General features: G+C 42.5%; 2 protein-coding genes across 4 annotated transcripts in view; one reads left to right on the forward strand and one right to left on the reverse strand.

Moving 5' to 3' along the window:
- TMEM209 (transmembrane protein 209) overlaps positions 1-482 on the reverse strand; it is a 42,487-nt gene extending 42,005 nt beyond the window's left edge. The window contains exon 1 of one of the 3 annotated variants that reach the window (XM_028844951.2): positions 424-482. Coding sequence is in view for 1 of the 3 variants with exons in the window: in NM_001257572.1 (NP_001244501.1) it covers positions 424-426 (3 nt within the window). In the remaining 2 variants the exon portion in view is untranslated. 3 annotated transcript variants of the gene reach the window in all.
- A 2,488-nt stretch (positions 483-2,970) lies between these two features.
- Positions 2,971-12,530, forward strand: SSMEM1 (serine rich single-pass membrane protein 1). Its single transcript, NM_001194010.3, is given in 3 exon segments — positions 2,971-3,198; positions 8,628-8,682; positions 11,683-12,530. Coding segments are annotated over 3 exon segments (735 nt in total). The 5' UTR covers positions 2,971-3,015; the 3' UTR covers positions 12,180-12,530.
- The last annotated feature ends 2,444 nt before the right edge of the window (positions 12,531-14,974 follow it).

Here is a 14,974-nt window from a genome sequence, read left to right on the forward strand (position 1 = left end):
AAGTTTCAGAAGGGCACGTACTCATGATGGGGTAGTGAGGGGAGTAAGAGGGAGAGAGGGGAAAACGTGCATTGTTTTGGTCCACATTTGGGATTTGTAATTCCTTTCTTCAGCTAGGCTCAACTCTTACAGACAATGCAAAATTTGTTCCAGCGACAAGGAGTTGTATCCCACAGGGCATAGAGCAACAGCCTTCGCACCACTCAGCCCCCGCGTCCCTTTCCCAGTCCAGAGCTTCCCTTCCCGGCTCCTCGGCACGAACTTCAGCGACTCTATTGCTTCTTTCTTCCCTTCCCCTAGAGAGGCGGGACACCTAGTCACATCCCCCCTCGGCTAAACCCCGAACAGATCAGCAGGCGCGGAACTCCCACAACCCGCGTGGATTCCAAAACAGGAAGCACAAACATGACCCCGAAAACGCACCGTGTCCTCTGGCCGGAAAACGCAGACTCCCGCCACTCTCTCTGGGCATGCGCGAAGCCAAGGGCAAGAGGGAGGCGACCGGCAGGCGGCTCTAAAGTTACCGGAAGAACTGGGCAGTCTCTTCTCGCGAGAAAGGGAGGGGTCGCAGGCCCTGGCGCTCGGAGCGTTACCAGGGAAACAGGTCTTGGTTTTGTGGCTCCCACTCAGCTGCGGGTGAAAGCTAAGCAGCAAAATTCAGAGAACCCGCAGTAAAAATAATTATAACGAGCCGAATTTTGTATCTATTAATATAATTTTAGCTTCCGTAGGGCATTTATAGACTCACATGTGTAAACTGATCAAGTAGGGTGGCTCACCGTAGGATAGAGTGGCATGATAAAGTGGCCAGGACACCATCAGTAACAAAGCATTTCTTTCTTTCCCCTATGCTAAAACATCTGTGTCAAGAGTTCTGACCCCATGTAAAGTCTTTTTTTGTTTGTTTGTTTGAGACAGGTTTTTGCCACGTTGGCCAGTCTGGCCTCTTATCTCCTAACCTCAAGGGATCCTCCCGCCTCAGCCTCCCAAACGCCTGCTGGCCTCCCACTGCCTTTTGGGATTACAGGCATGAGCCATGGCGCCAGCCTGAATTCTTAAATAATCTGTTTAGTAGGGTGCAGCAGTAACAAGCACACCCAAAATTTGTTTTATTGAAGTTGCTGGTGGTTTTGAGATTAAAAATAATAACAACACGTTTTCCTATGTATTTTCTGGAAGAGCTTCTCATCCTGAGGAAAAGGTTGGGCTTTGTTTCATTTAGCACAAGTGTGCCGCTGAGCGAGGTGCAGGGATATAGAAAATAAGAGCCCCCTGGTTACTACCCAGAGGAGCTCAACCCCAGCGGAGGCCCAAAGATGCATTTCGAAGGCAGGTGAGGTGGTGCAGTGCGCCCCAAGGAGGCCCGTACAGCCCAGCCCCAGCTCTCGCGAGCCTCCTGGAGGAGATGACGCGTTCGAGAGTCAACAGCCAGAATCCCAGGACCTGGGGATTTGTTCTGAAGTGTGCCTCTAATAAAAACATTAAACCATGTCACAATAAGCTACTGGATTATTACATCATGCATGCCCAATGGCCAAAGTTTTTCCTAAAATGATCGTAAGGTTAATACCGCGTGGTATTGTATATTAATGAAAATCGGCAGGTACCCTGTGCTCTTAAAGAGCTAACTTTTTTTAGTTAAGTTTTATCATTTTTAGATTGCTTTAGCAGCAATGTTGTTTTGCTCTAGTTTTAGATTTAGAGATGAACTAACTTGAAAATTGTTCAAAGTGAAGGAGCTCAAGGTACAGTCAAAATTAGAATACCAACTGGGCGCGGTGGCTCACGCCTGTAATCCAAACACTTTGGGAGGCCGAGGCGGGTGGATCACGAGGTTAGGAGATGGAGACCAGCCTGGCTAACACGCTGAATCCCCGCCTGTACTAAAAATACAAAAAATTAGTCGGGCGTGGTGGCACGCGCCTGTAATCCCTACTCTGGAGGCTGAGGCAGGAGAATTACTTGAGCCTGGGAAGCCGAGGTTGCGGTGAGCCGAGATGGTGCCACTGCATTCCAGTCTGGCCGACAGAGTGAGACCCTGTTAAAAATAATAATAATAATAATAATTAGAATACCAGGTTCCCACCTGCTCCCTATGTGACTTTCCTAAGAAGAAATTGTATGCATTTGACATAGTTCATAGTAGTTCATAACGGGCACATCTGTGTTTTTCCCTCTTCATGTAATCTATAAACTGTTGTGTGCATTTATTCAAGGCTTAAAAAAGAACACTACTGACCAAATGACAGTGAGTATTATGTATTAGGGCTGCCATAACGAAACATCACAGACAGGTGGCTTAAACAACAGAAATTATTTTTTAAATAATATTTTTTAAATTATTATTTTTTCATAATTTTGGAGGCTGGAAGTCTAAGATCAAATTGTCAGCAGGGTTGGTTTCTCCTGAGGCAGATCTCCTTGCAGACGGCCACCTTGTATTGTGACCTTGATTTCTGTGCTCGTGAATCCTTGCTGTCTTCTTATAAGGATACCAGTTGTGTTGGATTAGGGCCCTACCCTTATGGCCTCATTTAACTTTAATTACCTCCTTAAAGGCCTCGTCTCCAAATAGAGTCACACTGGAGGTGAGGGCTTCAACGTATGAATTTTAGGGAACACAGTTCAATCAGTAATACATTAGAACTGTCTACGATAATTTGCAATGGCATGATACATATAAAAGAATCTGAATTAAAATGAGTGGATACAATAAACACTTAGATGTAAAGATAGGAAAATATAGTATATACAAGTTTTAGGGAAAAAAATTAAGGCAGAATGCACCATATTGAGGTATGGGGGAAAATACCGTAAACATTCACAGAAGTAATTTGAATAAGCCTTCCACAAACTTAGAAATCCAAGAAGCATTTGTCAGTTCCTAGAACAGTTGCTTATTATATGTCATAATAAGTTGCCAAGGAAATTGTCATACATCATAGAGGGAGTGAAGTAGTTCCCAGTCATCTTTATCCCTTTGAGCGTGGTTTATTTTTTGAGCAAGGAGCCATCATGGGAGACCTTTTTTCCTTATTTTGGGAGGTAGATCCTCCCCCCATACCTTTAAATTGTGCCATTCCAAATCAGGATTATGAATGCCGGAAGGATGACTCTTGTGGGACCATAGGGAACTTCCTGCTTTGGTATTTTGTCATTGTATTTGTCCTGATGTTCTTCTCTAGGGCTTCTGTCTGGGTAGGATATCTTTTTTTTTTTCATTTTAAATAATATGTTTACTGTATACTAGGAAAATTTCCATAAAATACATTTACTATACTTTGATGAAACTACTTTTAAAAGTTGTTTAGTTTTAAAAAGAATGCAATCTTATTCTGCAGAATCCGGGAATATGGAAAAGGATGAAGAGGAAAATATAAAGCTACAGTTATCCTCTTTCCCAGAGATAACCACTGTTAACATTTTGGAGTATGTTCTTCCAGTTTGTTTTTTTCTTCTCTCTCTATCCCAATATATCTCTCTCCATTTCTCTGTCTTTGATCTTACATGGTTGGCATTATATTGCATATATTTTCATATCCTGCTTTTTAAGCTTAATAATATATCAGAAATACTTCTCTAAATTATATTCACTCAGCAGCACTTTTAATGACTGCATAATTTTCTGTCTTTTGATTGCACCAAAAAATTCTGCAAGTTTGAAACATTCAGATTGTTTACAGTTTATCCATATGCTATGTAATGCTGGCATAAACCTCCCTGCTGGTTAATGACTTCCAAATCCCTTTTCTAGCCATGTGATTCTAATCAAAGATACAAAAGTTGTCATATTGATAGGATACATGCTGTAGGATTTTGGGGTTTTTAGAATGAGGCAATACACTTTCTGCATAGAATAAGATGCAGAACTAGACTAAACAGAACTAAAGTCACCACTAAAATGCCATCGTCTTAAGAATGAGATATCCTACTTTATCAGGAATGTGATGCTTCCAACATATTATGAGTAACCAAGCTCTTTTTTTTTTTTTTTCTTGAGATGGAGTCTCGCTGTATCACCCAGGCTGGAGTGAAGTGGTGCAATCTTGGCTCACTACAACCTCTGCCTCCCGGATTCAAGTGATTCTCCTGCCTCAGCCTCCCTAGTAGCTGGGACCACAGGTGCAAGCCACCACGCCCTGCTTATTTTTGTATTTTTAGTACAGATGGGGTTTCACTATGTTGGCCAGGCTGGTCTCAAACTCCTGACCTCAAGTGATCTGTCCGCTTTGGCCTCCCAAAGTGCTGGGATTACAGGCATGAGCCATCACGCCCAGCGGTAACCTAGCTCTTATAATTCGCTGACATGATATCCTTGCTGGTCATTAATACCAGGCTGATGATTAAGAAAACCACCATCAAGTAGCATTATAGCCAGAGCCCTGTGCTGGCAGTGGTCAGTAAGACTTAGTGCTCTATGAGCTCTGGATGGGGTGGAGAAGGTTTGTTATGTCCATGCCAGCTGGATTCTATTCTAATAATCAAAGACTTTTTGATAACCACCACCTCCTGGTGAAGAAGAGCTTTCATCTAAAGTCTAAATGCTTCTTAAGGTAAATACTTTGCCAAAAGGAGATTTAGAATAGTGATAACTTATATGTGTCTTAGACTCCCTAGCTAAGTATATTGAATTTGTCTGGCCTGGCAAGCAAAGCTACTTTAGAAAATTAACAAAAAAATTGAAATTGATCACTGGCAATTTCATCATGAATTAAGAGGTCTAAGCTATTTTTTTTTTTTTCTTTTTGAGGTGGAGTCTCGCCCTGTCGCCCAGGCTGGAGTGCAATGGCACGATCTCGGCTCACTGCAACCTGTGCCTCCTGGGTTCAGGCGATTCTCCTGCCTCAGCCTCCTGAGTATCTGGAATTACAGGCATGCGCCTCCACGCCCAGCTAATTTTTGTATTTTTAGTAGAGATGGAGTTTCACCATGTTGGCCAGGCTGGTCTCAAACTCCTGACCTCGTGATCCACCCGCCTCAGCCTCCCAAAGTGCTGGGATTACAGGTGTGAGCCACCGCACCCGGCCCAGTCTAAGCTATTTTTCTGCTCCCTTGCTTGCATCAGCTCTTGGGAGTCATACAGCCTTGAGCTTCCAGGATCTCAAGAGAGCATGTGGTCCAGCCTCCTGTTTGTAGGCAAGTAAGTTATCATTATCCCTCCCCCACCCATTTTTTATTGATAAGGCCCAAGGAAATTAAGTGACTTGTCCAATGTCACAAAAGTGTTAGTGACAGAAGAGGAATATACCCAGATTTCCTGTCAAATTATTTGTTTGCATCAAAGCATAGTCTGAAATGTCCACTTAGATCTACCCAGTCCTGATTAAAACCTTAATTATGTTAGAGGTTTCGTCTTTCACTTTTTACCCTTGTGGCGGCTACAATCGGCTGGGCTGCTTCTTCTGAAGGCTCCCAGATTTGAAATCTGAGAACCATATGAGAGCTAGTAAAGGAGGATGGAATTTTTCCTTCACTTTGAACTTCTTCATTTTCTCTGCTAAACTTTGAGACTTTATTTACAAACCTTGAGGTAATGGTAAAAGCACGATGGAAATGTGGTAATTATCTTCCAACACAAAGCACACTGATTTCCTCTGAATTGGCCACTTTTTAAAGTGGCATTCACCCTTTTGCTTTCAGACTATAAATACTATATTTAGTTTATATTTTTATTTTATGTTTATTCAGATTGCTAGTGCAGTATTTTTCTGGACAATAGCAATCTATACTCCTTATTTTGCTTATGTGGAAACTGAGCTTAAGAGGTGTTAAGTGGCTTGGAAAAATCAGAGTTGTTAGTGGCAGAAAGAGAGCCACGGCCCACATTTTCTACTCTGCCCCTCAGGGCAGGCACTCCTGCTGTTTTCACTCACTGAGTCACACACAAAGACAGTTAATAAAATGCTTTTCATAACCACAGTTCATATGATCCCACCTAGTTCAATGCAAAATCTGTCTTTTGATTTTGTGGTTATATTTTGATTTGACATCAAATGTGAGAGCTTTCTGTGGAAATGATATAAGCCTAATAAGAGTTTTTAAACACCTTCTCCCGTCTATTACAAAAGTACACATTATATAGAAAATGTGGAAATTATAGGGCAGAAGACAAAACAAAATAATCACTCCAGGTTATGTAGAAATAACCAACTACTGTTAACTTTTAGGTTTATAAACTTCCAATTCTTTTGGTTTTTTTCCTTTTCTATAACCTAATCTGATACATATTAAATTTAAAATATTTAAGCCCCCTTCCAAAAGCATTTTTTAGAAAGTGGTATCTATTTTTTTTTTTTTTTTTTGAGATGGAGTCTCGCTCTGTCACCCAGGCTGGAGTTCTGTGGCGCGATCTTGGCTCACTGCAAGCTCCACCTCTCAGGTTCATGCCATTCTCCTGCCTCAGCCTCCCGGGTAGCTGGGACTACAGGCGCCCGCCACCACGCCTGGCTAATTTTTTTGTATTTTTAGTAGAGACAGAGTTTCACTGTGTTAGCCAAGATGTTCTCGATTTCCTGACCTTGTGATCTGCCCGCCTCGGCCTCCCAAAGTGCTGAGATTACAGGCATGAGCCAACATGCCTGGCCAGAAAGTGGTATCTTAAAAGAGAACTCCACTTTCAAGATTTTTGGAGAATGATTGCTGTAACCCAGAAAACAAAAAGGCACCTCATTAAAGATGCTTGCCTACCATTGCAGAGTTCAGGTATTAAGAAAAGAATGAGCCGAGGGTCTTACTTAGATTGCAGTTACAAATACCCAACTATGGCACTTTTCATCCCAAAGAAACTGGACTTCCACATAAATTCATTTTTTTCCTAATTGTAGACAATTTGAAAAAATTGGGAGAGAAAAAGTCCATTTCAACACTTAAAGCTAACCATAGCTATCATTTTATATGCTCCTTAAAGTCTTTTTTTTTCATATTTTAAGCTAATTTGTGCTCATGCTGTATATACAAATTTGCATCTTGATGTAATACCATACCCAGTATGGTAGCACACTTATTTCCTCATATTATGACATACCTTTATTATAATAATTTTACAACTGTTTATTATATAATTGTACCATAATTTACTTAAACCATTGTCTACTTTTGAATTTTGTATTATCGTAATTATACTGTGATGAATGTTTCTGTGCACAAAGCTTTCTTCTGAGGGTTATTTCTTGCTGATAGATTCCCGGAGAGAGAATTATATGTCAAAGGCGTTAATGAAAATTTCTAGTTTTTGTTATTTTCTGAAAGGGTTGGTTTATATCTGTGTCTTTTGGCAAAATCACTTTCAGCATCAGAAAATGGGACACTAATCTGAAAAACGGGACAAATATATTTATGGAGTATTGGGGGGCAGAATATTTGAAATTGGAACTATTCAAAGAAATCCATTTCTTCTGGTTGCCATATTCACAAATAATTTATTATGATTACATTTTGGAGGAAACTTTCGGAGGGATTAAGGAGATATTAAGTTCATGAATTCAGGTAAAGATCTTTGTGTATGGTAGATGTCTTCTATCTTAAAGAACTATCAATAATGTACCCTGATCAAACATCCTTTAAAAACTAAATTAATCTGGGCCGGGCACGGTGGCTCACACCTGTAATCCCAGCACTTTGGGAGGCCGAGGCAGGCGGATCACCTGAGATCAGGAGTTTGAGACCAGCCTTATCAACATGGAGAAACCCTGTCTCTACTAAAATTACAAAATTAGCTGGGCGTGGTGGTGCATGCCTGTAATCCCAGCTACTCGGGAGGCTGAGGCAGGAGAATCGCTTGAACCCGGAAGGCGGAGATTTCAGTGAGCCGAGATCGCGCCATTGCACTCCAGCCTGGGCATACAGAGCAAGACTCCGTCTCAAAACAACAACAACAACAAAAAAAAACTAAACTAATCTGAGTACTATCAAAATTTTTTAAACACTATTTCAAAATTTTTAAAACCCCATCTCTGTAATGGGAATGGGTACAGGAAAGCTTTATAAGCTATAGCTCCTTATCAGTGTTATTTTCTCTCAAGTCTGTTCCATTTTGTTTGTTTCAAAACATTTTGGTACATTCTGCTATCAAAGCATAGTCTTAATGGAAGTGGAAGTAGGATCACTCTAACAGGAACTCAATACATACTGAATTAGCTTATTATTTAACTCAGTAAGTACTTGTTTAAACTGAATGTTTAAAATTAGACATTGTCAGGCCAGGCCTGGTGGCTCACGCCTGTAATCCCAGCACTTTGGGAGGCCAAGGCAGGCAGATTGCTTGAGGTCAGGAGTTCGAGACGAGCCTGGCCAACATGGTGAAACCCTGTCTCTACTAAAAATACAAAAATTAGCCGGACATGGTAGTGGACACCTGTAATCCCAGCTACTTGGGAGGCCGAGGCAGGAGAATCACTTGAACCCAGAAGATAGAGGTTGTAGTGAGCTGAGATCATGCCACTGCACTCCAGTCTGGGCAACAGAGTGACTCTCCAAAAATAAATAAGTAAAATAAAATAAAATAAAATAATAAAAAAAAAAATAAAATCAGACATTGTCAATGGGCCTTGGCAATAGTGTTTTATAACCAGTACATATTATCAAAAAACAACTGAGATCACTCTTACTAACCTATGTTTCTGAAACAGATGTCTGAGGATAAAAAGGATGAAGGCAGTGGGACAAGTACTTCAGTAAGGAAAGGTGAGAACCAGTGCCTATTTGGTATTGGGCTATGAGGGGAAGAATATGTGTGGTGTTGCATGCCTGTAGTCCCAGCTACTCAGGAGGCTGAGGCAGGAGGATTGTTTGAGCTAAGCAGTTCAAGACCACAGCTTGAGCAACATAGTGAGACCCAGTATCAAAAAAAAAAAAAAAAAGAAAGAAAAGAAAAAAAAGAAAGATGAAGAAAGAAATTTGTGCTGAGTGTGGAAAGCAAACAACAGAGATGAACAGCTTAGAGCATTGTCAGACTTTGCACACCAGAGAAGGCCCATTGGGATTGGGTGAATTTTTGCTTTTGGACTCCCTAGTGCAGAGGGACAGTTTAGCTGCTTAACAAGAAGCTATGAATTACTGGGAGGTGGAGCTCAAGTTCTTTTTTCACTCCTTAGCACTCACCCTTCACATTGCTTGCCCTTCCCACACCCTCATTGTTAGTGCTATTACAGGATTATGAGCTGTCTATGACATCTTTTTCAACAACCTATAAGCAGTGGTGTGCTGGTAAATGTTTAACACTGGCTCTCCAAAACTCCTGTGTGTACATATGCTTACTAAAAATGTTACTGATATAAAGGTTGCATGTCATCTCAGCACCCCCGGAGGCTGAAGTAGAACTGCTTGAGGCTAGGACTTCAAGATCAGCCTGGAGAACATAGCAAAACCCTATCTCTTAAAAAAAGAAAATTAGGGCCAGGTGCGGTGGCTCACGCCTGTAATCCCAGGACTTTGGGAGGCCGAGGCGGGCGGATTACGAGGTCAGGAGATCGAGACCATCCTGGCTAACATGGTGAAACCCATCTCTACTAAAAATACAAAAAAATTAGCTGGGCATGGTGGCGGGCGCCTGTAGTCCCAGCTACTTGGGAGGCTGAGGCAGGAGAATGGCATGAACCTGGGAGGCAGAGCTTGCAGTGAGCCGACAGCATGCCACTGCACTCCAGCCTGGGTGACAGAGCGAGACTCTGCCTAAAAAAAAAAAAAAAAGGGCCGGGCGCGGTGGCTCACGCCTATAATCCCAGCGCTTTGGGAGGCCGAGGCGGGCGGATCACAAGGTCAGGAGATCGAGACCACGGTGAAACCCCGTCTCTACTAAAATACAAAAAATTAGCCGGGTGCGGTTGTGGGCGCCTGTAGTCCCAGCTACTCGGGAGGCTGAGGCAGGAGAATGGCGTGAACCCGGGAGGCGGAGCTTGCAGTGAGCCGAGATCACGCCACTGCACTCCAGCCTGGGCGACAGAGCGAGACTCCGTCTCAAAAAAAAAAAAAAAAAAAAAGAAGAAAATTAGCTTGCATGGTTGTTTGCACCTGTAGTGTCAGCTACTTAGGAGGCTGAGGCAACAGAATCACTTGAGCCCAGGAGTCCGGGGCTGCCAGTGAGCCATGATCATGCCACTGCACTCCAGCCTGGGCAGCAGAGCGAGTTCCTGACTCAAAAAATTAAATAAATAAAAATTAAATAAGTAAATATATATCACACCATTTATAAATAATAAAATATACAATACTCCTTATGGCCAATTTCATATAGACAACTGATTCTCACCAAACGCTCTCCTTGATTTTTGCCAGACCCTTGCACCTTAGCCAACCATGGCTGCAATTGATGAACAAGTATAGTTTCAGTGTGAATGTCATTTTCCTCTAAGCTAAGGAGTGAGATGAAAGCGAAGCAGAAGATAGATGTATGTTGGAAGTTAACTTGGTTGTCAGTGATGTGAGTGACTTCTTTGCTGGAATGGATAATAGTTCTAAAATACTGGAAGAATATTTCCTCATTTTGCAGGGTTAGTCACAATGTAGTGGCTACAGGGATGACACTGAAATGTAATGTGCATTAGTAACATGTTCTCCATCATTTTCTTAAGCCTAGACAATCAACAAAACCATACATCAAGCCCTGATGTTTAGTGTTTGCTGATTTTCATGGTATAAATACTCCCACCAAAGCTGATTTTAAGCTACCCACAGCATGTCATTGAACATGGAGTTGGGAGGAGATGTGCAGTAGTGTATCCTTAACATAGAATTTCCGCCGGGCGCAGTGGTTCGCACCTGTAATCTCAGTACTTTGGGAGGCCAAGGCGGGTGGATCTCCTGAGGTCAGGGGTTCCAGACCAGCCTGGCCAACATGGCAAAACCCTGTCTCTACTAAAAATACAAAAAAATTAGCTAGGCATGGTGGCATGTGCCTATAATCCCAGCAACTAGGGGGGCTGAGGCAGGAGGATCGCTTGAACCTGGGAGACAGAGGTTGCAGTGAGCCGAGATCGTGCCACTGCACTTCAGCCTGGGCAACAGAGCAAGACTCTGTCTCAAAAAAAAAAAAAAAGAAAAAAGAAAACACAGCATAGAGTTTCCAACATCCAAATACAACAGACATAAAAAACCAGAAGAGCACACAGCATAATCAAATGTAGTAAGATAATTAGGAAGTGAGGGGTTTTGAGTATTTATTACTTCTATTTTTATTAATTGAATGTATTGTAAGTTGGTATAATTTAATTTTTAATAATGGCTATGTTTAACTATCTTGCAAAATTACTGAAAGTTTATCAGCTCTTCTGAGCGGGTACAAGCCAACTTCAGCACACCACTACATAAAGGAAAGATCCTTCTTAGTTCCTGCTCCCCAAATCACATTCATATACATGCTTGAATCTTTAAGAGTTCAATTTTCAAAGGAAAAAAAGGTTCTTCCCTAGAAAAGTTTAAAGATCTTTTCCTTTGATCTTATGTTTAGCATCCACAAAACTTCAAAAGTGATATGTCAAGCATCTATCTAAGCTCTCTGGTCTGCAGGAGTTGGGATATGGTACTGGAAAATGCAGTCAGCTGCCAACACTTGCAGGTGACTGGAGAAAAGCAATGGCTTGACAAATGGCCACTAAGAGTGAGCTATATGTGCACAGGCTTCTTAAGTAATAGGAATTTATAGTAACCAACAATGTTACTAACTTGATATGTTTCATTGGTTGTTAGCAAGCAAAGAGACTTCCTACAAGTGGCAAAGCAAAGACGGTGCCTGGGATCCCTCACAGACAATGAAGAAACCAAAGCAGAACCAACTTACTCCTGTAACCAACTCAGAAGTGGCTTTGGTCAATGCCTATCTTGAGCAAAGACGAGCCAGGCGCCAGTCTCAGTTCAATGAGGTGAACCAGAACCAACATGACAGTGATACTACGGAGTGTGGCAGTGAAGAATCTAACTCAGAAGCCTCCTCATGGAAGGAGAGTGAAAGTGAACACCACCCATCACCAGACAGTATTAAGAGGAGAAAAATGGCTCAGAGGCAAAGGAATCTGGGAAGTTACCAAATGAGTGAAAGGCACTGCCTCCACTGCAAAGCCATGAGAACCAATGAATGGTTGGTGCACCATTCCCAACAAAAGGCTTCAGTAACACCGCCAATGAAAGGAGACAGTCCAGAGGAAAGTTCCATATCTGACATTAACACGAAATTTAGTAAATTTTGAATTTTATCACGTTCTTCCCTCACTTGAAGCCGAATGAAAGAGATGAATAAAACATGAAAAATCACCAGAGCTCTAGGTGAGGAGACTTTTACAACAAAGTCTCTCTACCAACAAACAAAAACATACTTGGAACCCAAGAGGTAAAATCTCACACAATTCTTTGTTCAAAAAAAAGGCCATCGAATGTATTTATGGCACCATTAGAACACCGAAGATCTGTATCTGCGATGATTTTTTAATTTGAAATAGCACAAGACAGATATTTTATGCCTTGAGTGTATGTATTTTGTTTATGTCTGTAATACGAATAAGAAAGCTCTTTGAAAATATATTATTTATGTTGAGAAACCACTTAAATGTATTCAGATGTTTTGCTTATCTGACTGACTGAATGAACTAGGTGAAGTTGGTTGGAATAGAATTGCCCCATCCTGTCTAGGTTTGACCCTATAAGAACTGTATTGCCACACATGTCAGCTAGGGGCTAGTGTGGAAGAGGAGCTCAAGAGGCTGGAATAAGATGTGATTCCTGGAGTAGTTAAGTGGGGCCCCCAGGTGTGGGGAATGTAAGCAGGCTTAAGTAAATGGGTGGTCAATCTGGAGGTCATCTTCCCAGAATAGAAATGGGAAATAGGGTGGATGGCAGGACCCCAGCTGGGATAGAAAACAAGGCCCAGATCCCAGAGGAGAGGGCTGGCAAGCACAAGATGAAGCAGCAGGGACTCTTATCTTGCGGCTATAGTTCAAAGCAGGGCCTAAGTCTTGGGGGAAGCTGGGTGCAGTGGCTCATGCCTGTAATCCCAGCACCCTGAGAGGCCGGCAGGAGGATCACTTGAGCCCAGGAATTCGAGACTAGCCTGGGCAAAATGGTATGACCTTGTCTTTATTGGGGGGGAAAAAAAAAGTCTAGGGTAAGGACTTGGGTAGTATGTGTGGTTAAGACTACAGTCTAATACTAAGGACTCAGCCTTTCATGGGAGACAGGTAGGGGATGGGGACAGAGACCAGACAGCAGCGACTTTGGGCCCAGGAGTCATTCCTGATAAGAGCAGATTCCTCAACTGAATACAACAAAGATCCCTGGGAGGCAATGAGGGAGTCCCAACCACTGGGACTAGGCCACTAGAATCCACAAAACAGGGTAACATTTCTCAGCCTATTTGTGGAGGCTTTGTCTTATTCAGATTGCCTCAGGATTAGAACAGGTCTGAAGGCACAGGAGAGAAGCAGTGAAGCTGTCCTCACAGAGTTAACAAGAATTCTAGACGGAAATATAGTTATAAATAAGCACTAATCAGGCTGCACTTTGACCTACTTCCTTGTAACCCAAAGTCACTAGATCCTGACCATTGGTATCCCCATTGTTCCTACAGATGGGATTTTTGACATTAGAATTCTAAGTCTTTTGTTTAAGAACTGCTTAAGATGTTTTTCAGGTCCTAAATTCTAAGGAAACAGCTAATGCTAACCAGTTTGAAGAACCCACAGAGGAATGGAATCAGCATGAGAATACAGTTTCATCATCTCCCTGTCCATGACTTCACACTGCACTCTTTGACCCCTCAGTGATCTCCACACTTTGGCCCACTCCATGATCCTTAAAATCCTAGCCCCCAAATCCTCAGGGAGATGGATTTGAGGTTCCCTTTCATCTCCTCATTGGGCAGACCTATGATTAAACCTTTCTCTGCTGCAACCTGGGATCTCAGTGTATTGACTTGTTGCACATGAAACTGCCTTTGCAAAATCATGACAGTAAGAGAAATCTGACATAGCTGACTCCATCTTGCTTCTGACCTTTAAGCTGTCCTTGGCCATTCTTGGGCATAGGCCAAGCTAACTTTGGGAGGAATTTACAGTTTAACCTTGAAGCAAGGATGACAATACCCCTTCCCCAAAATAAACCACCTTTGTAAAACTAATGAAAGTCCACAAAATTAGGATTATGAGAGGTTCTTGAATTCTGAGAAGATGTAAGCATAGTTTCTGTAAACTCTTACTGCTGAGGAGTCATGTGGCCAGAGATGACAAGGTTTGTGTTATCCCCAGTTGCTCCTATAGATAACATCACCACTGTGGAACCTAAAATTGGTTTTTTGAGATGTCTTTCAGACTGACCTCACCCAGACCTGTGATGCATGACTCAATTGGTCCTGTGGCCCCACACAGAAGCAGACTGGGTGCATGAGGACCATTTTCCACACCCCTGTGATTTCATTCCCACTCAATTGGCAGCACCCATTCCCTAGACCCCTGCCCACCAATTTACCTATAAAAAGCCTAGCCCCCGAGCCTTTGTGGAGACTGATTTGAGTGATAACTCCAGTTCTTCTGCATGGCCAGCCTCATGTCAAACTCTTTACTGCAATGCCGTGGTCTTAGTGAATTGATCTTGTCTAGGCAGCAAGCAGGAAGAACCTGTTGGGTGAATGCATGCTTATCAGGCAGCAGACCGATTATGGTTACAGCAGAACAACTTCGAGATTCAGTAGTTCAAGCATCAACCTTTTCCACAAAAACTTTCCTTGCTGGCACCACCCAGATCAATAAACTGGCTCATCTGATCTTGTGGCCCCCACCAGGAACTGACTAAGCACAAGAAGACAGCTTCAACACCCTATGATTTCATATCTGACCAATCAGCACTCCCGGCTCACTGGCTTCCCTGCATCCATAAGTTGTCCTTAAAAACTCTGGCCAGGCGTGGTGGCTCATGCTTGTAATCCCAGCGCTTTGGGAGGCCAAGGTGGGCAGATCATCTGAGGTCAGGAGTTCGAGACCAGCCTGACTAACAT

Source organism: Macaca mulatta, chromosome 3 (genome assembly GCF_049350105.2).
Source record: "Macaca mulatta isolate MMU2019108-1 chromosome 3, T2T-MMU8v2.0, whole genome shotgun sequence".
In the NCBI taxonomy this organism is placed as follows: Eukaryota; Metazoa; Chordata; class Mammalia; order Primates; family Cercopithecidae; genus Macaca; species Macaca mulatta.